Source organism: Mastomys coucha, unplaced genomic scaffold (assembly GCF_008632895.1).
Source record: "Mastomys coucha isolate ucsf_1 unplaced genomic scaffold, UCSF_Mcou_1 pScaffold5, whole genome shotgun sequence".
In the NCBI taxonomy this organism is placed as follows: Eukaryota; Metazoa; Chordata; class Mammalia; order Rodentia; family Muridae; genus Mastomys; species Mastomys coucha.
Genome location: NW_022196911.1, coordinates 71,739,840 through 71,747,639, shown reverse-complemented (window position 1 = coordinate 71,747,639; position 7,800 = coordinate 71,739,840). Strand labels below are relative to the sequence as shown.

General features: G+C 46.8%; 1 protein-coding gene across 1 annotated transcript in view; it reads left to right on the top strand.

The window, feature by feature from the left end:
• Vps53 (VPS53 subunit of GARP complex) overlaps window positions 1–7,800 on the top strand; it is a 135,372-nt gene that overhangs the window by 90,087 nt on the left and 37,485 nt on the right. Inside the window, exons 14-15 of the mRNA XM_031354443.1 lie at window positions 5,117–5,359; window positions 6,531–6,678. Of these exons, the coding sequence (XP_031210303.1) occupies window positions 5,117–5,359; window positions 6,531–6,678 (391 nt within the window). The remainder of the gene's footprint in view (window positions 1–5,116; window positions 5,360–6,530; window positions 6,679–7,800) is intronic.

The following is a 7,800-nucleotide window of genomic DNA, read 5'->3' as shown; positions in this document are numbered from 1 at the left end:
CCAGTCTGCATAACTATAATGTAATTTTCAAAATCACATTGATCTCTAATTACCAGTTAAATCAAGAGGTCATGTTGGATTTTGCCAGTTGTGATTAATTCCTTAATTTATTTATTTTGAGATAAAAATCTCATTTATGGCAGGCTGTCCTCAAACTTGCTGCATAGCTGAAGATGGCTTGAACTTAAAAAAAAACAAACAAACCCAAGTGTGTGTGTGTGTGTGTGTGTGTGTGTGTGTTCTTCATGGGAAGAGTATGAGTGCACGTGTATGGAGGCTAGAGAATAGCCTTAAGTATTCAATTTACTTTATATTGGAATCAGTTTTTACCTTTAGGAAAGTTATCAAAACTAGGATGTTATGTGTATGCAGTGGGAGATGTTTGTGGTCCAACGCTCAGTTGCTGAGACTGGAGAATCCCAGGCCAGCCTGGGCTACATAGCAAAGCAAACAAGAAAGTTGGAAGTAAAAGTCAGTACAGTAGTGCCACCAGCGCTCAGGCCTTGCTTGGCTCTGCCAGTTTCCCACTATTGCCCTTTTCTCTCTAGGACCAATCATTTTAGTGTCCAGGCTACCCAGAAGGACCCTCTCGAGCTGGCTCTTCATCCTTTTTACATGCCCCTATCATTTCCTGAATACTTTCCTTTCTTTCTAGCATACTAAAATGCACCAGGCTTATCTCATGCATCGTGTCCAGCCCTAGGGTTGTGCTTGCTTCACAGGCTCCCCATTTCCTCTATAGGGAGTGACCGCAGACACTAAGCTCTGGTGTGAGTGTGCTGATGCTGCTGGGTGCCATTGCTCCTGGACACTCAGCTGAGAGGGCTGAGAAACGTGGGCCCACATGAGCATAGATGCATCCACACACAGGTTATCTTCGTATCTACCTGTACCTTAAAGCCTGTGGGTTCATGTCAAGACCTCCATTCTAACCTAGCACCACAGGGGTTCCCAAGCTGATAACTGCCTTCTATAACACAATAGCAAGAAGCATGGCTCCTAGCATTCTTGATACATTTACTTGCTTCCTCCATTTTTCCATGTGTAGCTCATCTCCCAGTCTCCTCCCAAGCCCACTGCTCATCCCAGAGGCAAGTCCACACCTCCATCACAAGAGAAATGAAAAAGGTGCATGTTAGTGGGTGCAGCTCTGAGTGCACGCACGCTGGATCTGTGTGGGGTTCTTGAGCCACCTCCTCCCAGTGCCACTGCTACATTGTTTTCCAGTCTTATTATTTCTGATGCTGACTTCAGATCCATCCTCACGTATCATGCTAAGCCCAGTCTGCAATGAGATAGTTGCTTCTCCTCCTTTGTTCATCGTTCCCTGTAATATTCTTTACTCCACATTCATTTTTAACTTAAATCAGCAGAACTCCTAACAGTATGTTATATGAAACCTGCAAATGCTTACACAGCTCTTGGGCACAAAGCTCAAGCTGCAGAGGAGAGGGAGAGAAAGAAACCACATGCCCATGAGGTTTCTCTCAGTTGGGGAGAGTCAGGAGCAGCAGTGTGGCATGTATCTGCAGAGTACTCTGTAGACCTGAGGTCAGCACCAATGACTCTGTGACCTTGCACAAAGGTACTTCAAGTTACCAACCTTGGTTTCTTCACCTTTAAAATGACAATAACAACTCCCTCTGTTTAAAGCTATTGGGGGGAATAAATGACATCATATTTTATAACACATCTATAAGCTAATGGGATAAAGGATCAAAAATGAAAGAGAGAAAAAAGAGTGAGTTGTGTGATATTAAAAATATGTAGCCGGGTGGTGGTGGCGCATGCCTTTAATCCCAGTGCTTGGGAGGCAGAGGCAGGCAGATTTCTGAGTTTGAGGCCAGCCTGGTCTACATAGTGAGTCCCAGGACAGTCGGGGTTATACAAAGAAACCCTGTCTCGAAAAACCAAAATAAATAAATAAATAAATAAATAATAAAAATAAAAAAATATGAGGAACTGGAGAAATGGCTCAGCAGTCAAGAGCACTGGCTGCTCCCAGAGAATCTAGGTTTAATATCCAGCACCCACATGGGGCCTCACAACAATCTGTAACTCCAATCCCAGAGGATACACCACCCTCTTCTGACCTTCTTGGCAAATATGCAGGCAAATACTCATTCACATAAAATAAATAAAATCTCCAAAAAGGTAAAGGTCTAAAGGGTTAGCAGTGGGAGTCAAAGGGGTCTCACTGCCTCCCTCAAGGTCTGAAGGGTTAGCAGTGGGAGTCAAAGGGGTCTCACTGCCTCCCTCAAGGTCTGAAGGGTTAGCAGTGGGAGTCAAAGGGGTCTCACTGCCTCCCTCAAGGTCATACGCATTCACTTTGCCTCTCCACCCTCAACCACGTGCTGCTCCTTCACACCCTCTCCCTCACATGTTCTCACCTCTTTGGTTTTGGCTTCTGAGATAGGATCTCATGTGGCAGACTGGCCTTACCCTCATCATGTAGCTAAGGATCTCCCGATCCTTCTGGCTCTACCTCTCACTTCTGGCTACTTCCTTTTGTTCTCTCCCTGAATCTGCTGCAGCCTTTCTCTGCAGCCCACTCTGCAAACAGCATTTTGTCACTTCCTTGAAATGTGACTATTCTAAGGCTGCAGGGATTCTCAGTACCCCAAAGCCCCTTGCCCAGGACTTGAGCATTTACTTGTAAACTCTTACTTGCTCACACTTGCTCTCAGGTAGGAAAGACTCCCTATGGTTCCAGGCTGCAGATCACTGGACCACACATCCCTTTCTCCACTAATCCTACATGAAGATCTTGCCAAACGTTTGCTATCAGTGATAACCTTCTTTAAGTTAAATGTATTTTATCTTACCTAACATCCCTCAAGCCTTGCATACAGGGAGTGTGTGCTTGATATTTAGTCGGACTGTCCCAGTACTTTATAAGCAATGAACCTCAGAGATCCCATTGGGGCACCTTTTACTCTTGTCCTGTATGACATAGATGCATGCTGATGCAGGGTGGAAGAGGGCACAGAGAAGCTTCCTCACTACGTTTCTTTCTCATCTGCAGTAGAGAACAATGTCAAAAGTAACTTGGTGGACATTCCATAAAAATATAGATCTCTAGAGGGTATTTTGGTAAACAATGTCTTAATGCTTTATAATCGGGTAGGCTCTGAAATAAGAAGTGGGTAAAGATAGTTAGGTGATAGGAAGAGACAGGTAGTTACAGTAAAATCACTGCAGAGTGCCATCTGTGTGGAGATTAGACCTTCAACTGACTCCAGTGCATTCTCTGCCTTACATTTCTCCTCTCCTCCTCCTCTTCTTCCTCTCCTTCCTCCTCCTCTTCCTCTCCCTTTTCTTCCTCCTCTTCTTCCTCCCCCTCTTCCTCTCCCTCTTCTTCCTCCTCCTCTTTGCCAGTTCCTATCCCTCTCTACTTCTGCACCACTTTATTCCCATCCTTAGGAACAAAATGTGGAAGATGACCATCTAAACACGCATTGGGTACTAACATGAAGGGTATCCTGACACGCCAGCCAGTGCAGTCGGTTGAGGGAGTATGAACAAATATCCGTACCCCAGGGGAGACCCAGTAGTGTACACAGAGACCTTCCCCCTGTAAATCAACTGCCTCTATGGCAGATACTAGCTGGAGTGCTGTCCTCAGTACAGTGGAATTACAACATAGATCAGGGAATGGGCCCTGTTGATTCACATTGCCCATTGTGCACCAGGATAGGGAAAGCTTGACCTGTTACACAGTACAGTAAAATGTTTACTCAAGTGCTAAAACCAGGTGCTGTGATACATACATGTCATTCCACTAGTAGGGAAACTGAGGTAGGATAATCATAAATTTCAGGCCAGTTTGGGCAACACAGTAAAACCCTACCTAGAAAAAAAGTATGGAATATGGCACATCCTATATCCCAGCACTCAGGAGACTAATGCAAGAGGAAAGTCATAAGTTCAAAGCCAGTCTCAAAACAGATGAATAAACCAAACCAAATTATGTGGCAGTGAGTGGCAGATGATGGCAGTTCCAGCTGAGGGAGCAGGTGTTAGTGTGAGTTGTGCAATGAGGTCTGGACCTAGAGAGCTAGATGGAAGGTGCTTTGGCCAGGAGGCAACAGGTGAAGGCCCAGCAGTGAGGCTACAGAGGGGACTGGCCTGGGTGCCTTCTCTGCAGAAGAGCTGTGCGGGTCCAATGAGAAAGTAGGGTAAGAAGAGTTTTGCAGAGTAGTGGTGGCCAAGGCACTTGCAAAGGTCAACTAAAGAGGCCCCTTTCTCTACAGGCAGAGACCAAGCCTTTGTAAAGCAGCCACATCTGGATGTCATAAGCTGAGTAACAAAAGTACTGGAGTAAAATGTCAATTGTTTCCTATTCCTGCTAATCAATGCTGTGTGTGGTTCTTGCCTTTTTCTTCTTATTGTATAAATATATTTTTAAAACACAGCTGGATTCTTATAGTTTTAGCCAGCAAGTTAAAAAGATACCACATGTCAAGAGGGGCCTCCCATTGTCCACACAGCATAGCTGTGCAGAGGACAGTAGTTAAAGCCCTGCTAGATTCCAGCTCCTGATGACTCGGAGTAACTAGGGCAACTTGAGGAGTGTTTGATTGGGAAAGCGGAGACAGATCCCAGCCACCCCCTCACCATGACTAGGCAAGCCACTTTTTCCCAGGCACTTGTAGCCCAAGATTTTTTTTTTTTTTTTTTTTTTTTACATCTTTAATTCTGGTTACTACAGTTAGTGTTTAGGACTTTGGTTTGTGGAAAGGGGAGCTGGTCCTTGGCATTCTAGGGTGCATGTTTCTGTGGCAGGTTCTCCAGTCAGTTCTGCCACCAGGTTTTATGACAGAGTTTTAGGTGTCAGCTTTCTCAGCTTCTGAAGGTGCAGCAGTGCTCTGTCTCCCTCACCGGGGTCTACCTATGGTCAGACACGGTGATGAGATGCCTGGACCAAAGCAGTGTACAAATGTCAGACTTAATTACTGCCATCTTTTAAGCAGGGAAGTAAATGGCGACCTGGATAAAATGTGCCTACTCTTAAGTTTAGGTCGCACCAGGAATGAGCACTTGTGGGAACAACTTAGGTCCTTGCAGACAGCACTCCTGCCTGATCTCTTCAAGTGAAACATTTCTGCTTTTTCAGAAACCTCAGCGAGCTGATAGACCGCTTTGTGGCCGATTTCAAAGCCCAGGGCCCACCCAAGCCCAACACTGACGAAGGGGGTGCTGTGCTCCCCAGCTGCGCTGACCTCTTTGTCTACTATAAGAAGTGCATGGTGCAGTGCTCACAGCTCAGCACAGGCGAGCCCATGATCGCCCTGACTACCATCTTCCAGAAGTATCTACGGGAATATGCCTGGAAAATCCTCTCTGGCAACCTGCCTAAGTGAGTCCTTTTCTCCTCGCTCTCAGTAGGGAATTGAGGCTCCCGATATCCCTAAATATGGGAGTCTCAAAGGAAAGCCACTCTGGGGTTGTTTACTGAACTGCTAAGAATGTCGAAGAGGAAAATGCCCCTCCTGGGATCTCAAGGGCCTGACCCACTGCTGGTGCTGTCTTCTTTAATGTCCACACACTGTCCATGACTGTCAGCAGACATGTTCCCTCAGACACCAGTGTAGGTCACAGTGCATCACCAAGTTTGGCCTGTTATGTATATGTACACAGTACATATATATGGATTCAACACAGAAAAGAAGTTACTCAGTAGCAGAGGCGATGTGGCTCTAGCCTGTTCAGTGTGTCCATGTCTTGAGTGCCCAATAAACAAGCTTTCCTCCTCTGACTGTCTTCTATAGCCTCTAATGCTGTGAACACTGTCCTGAGTTTAAAGATGTGGGTGGATTGGGGCTGGGGAAAAAGCTAAGTGGGTAAAGTGCCTTCTGCACAAGCATGAGGAGCTGAGTTCAGATCCCCAGCACCACATAAAAAGCTGGGCTTGGCATCACTTACCTGTAATCATAGCAAGCAGGAGGCAGAGACAGGAAGACCCCAGGGCCTCAGTGGAGCCAGTCAGGCCAACTCCAGCAAGCTCCAGGCTTAGTGAGAGACTTATCTCCAAAACCAGATGGAGAAAGATAGAGGAGGATACCCATCATCAACTCTGATCTCTACTTGTGTGTTCATGGATACATGTGTGCACTGTTAGACCATCTTGCTCCATGTGTTCACTTATGAGCTCCACATGTATGCGCCTTAACTGAGAAAGATTAAGGAGAAGCAGATTTTGTGCCACAGATGACCCCCAAGTGGGGTCTGCACCTCGGGGAATCCCAAGCCAAGGCACTAGGCCAGATATCCTCCTTGGTGAGAATGGGATCATTCCAGGTGAGGACTGCTCACTGGCTCTCTTGGCGTTGTCTCTTCCTGTTCCTGTGGGTGAGATGGTCTGAATGGATGACAGTCAAGGTAAGGTCAGGAGCAAAGGCACCCATTGTGTGTTGACTTATTTGTACTGTAGCCAGTCTTTCTTCTGCTTTCTTCTTGGTCATAGAATATGCAGCTTCAGGAAGCAAGTTAGCAGCTACAGCCTGACTAGTTCCTGTCCTTTTTTTCAGAACCAGCAGCAGCAGTGGGGGGCTGACCATCAGCAGCCTCCTCAAAGAGAAGGAGGGCTCAGAAGTGGCCAGGTTTACTCTAGAGGAGCTGTGTCTCATCTGTAGCATCCTGAGCACAGCCGAGTACTGTCTGGCTACCACCCAGCAGGTGAGCACCCAGCTAAGCATTCCTCCCTCCCAGAGCTCTCCCCCACAGCTGGAGTAGGACCAGTCAGCTCCACTAAGGTCTCCTGCCACCACAAGCAGGCTGCTTGGCCTCTCAGAAGCAAACTCACCATATAGTCAGAGACTGCCCAGGCAGCCATCTTACAGGGGGAAAATGGCCAGCTTCCACCCACGTGTAAGCTACTAAACAGGCATGACCTCTTAAAAATAGGTCAGTAGCCCTGCATCCTTCATGGAAAGTATCAGTAAACTGTCTTCTGGGTACCAGGCAGCTTTTTCTGACATTTTGTAGCATTCTCTGTTCACCATAACAGACAGCCATTGTTTAAAGTGTTGACTGTGAAGCAGAAAGGGTTAGGCCTCTGATGGAGCCCCTGGAAGGCAATTGAACAGACTAGCTTTGCAGAAGGGTGAACCAGAGTAACTTGCCATTCAGCCCGCCACAGGGTTATAGTCTCTTTTTCCCCATTTGGCCTGGAATCTCCCTAAAGCAACCTGAGAGAATCCCGCTCTTCCTGATGTTGATGCTTACTTAGTTCCCAAGCATCTAAGAAGTCAGCTGCAAGGGGCAGCTCAGACGTGACAGTTTGACATTCCCATGTGCCCGGACATGAACACAGGAAGTGTCCAGCGGACTCCTTGAAGGTCAGCCAGCTGGGCCCAGAGGCCAAGGGCAAGGCAGTAGCACATTCTGCTTGGGGATGTGGTCACATATTCAAGGAATGACTCACAGACCATTTTAGCCTAGGAGCCAGAGATAGATAGACAGACAGACAAACATACACATACATACATGGTGGGGGAGGTGGAGAGAGAGAGAGAGAGAAAGGAAGAGAGAGAAAAAGAAAGAGAAAGAGAAAGAGAAAGAGAAAGAGAGAGAGATGCTTGAACCCCTCATGAGGAAAATAGGTGTTTAGAGTGTATGAAAAAGACACATAAGATAGTGTCACTTTGATTCAGAGATTTAGACTGGGTCTCAGTGTGTAGATAGGCTGCCCTCTGCCTTCAAGTGCTGGGATTAAAGGTGTGCTCCACCACCACCACACCACCTCCACCTCCACCTCCACCTCCACCTCCACCTCCATCTCCACCACACCACCTCCAC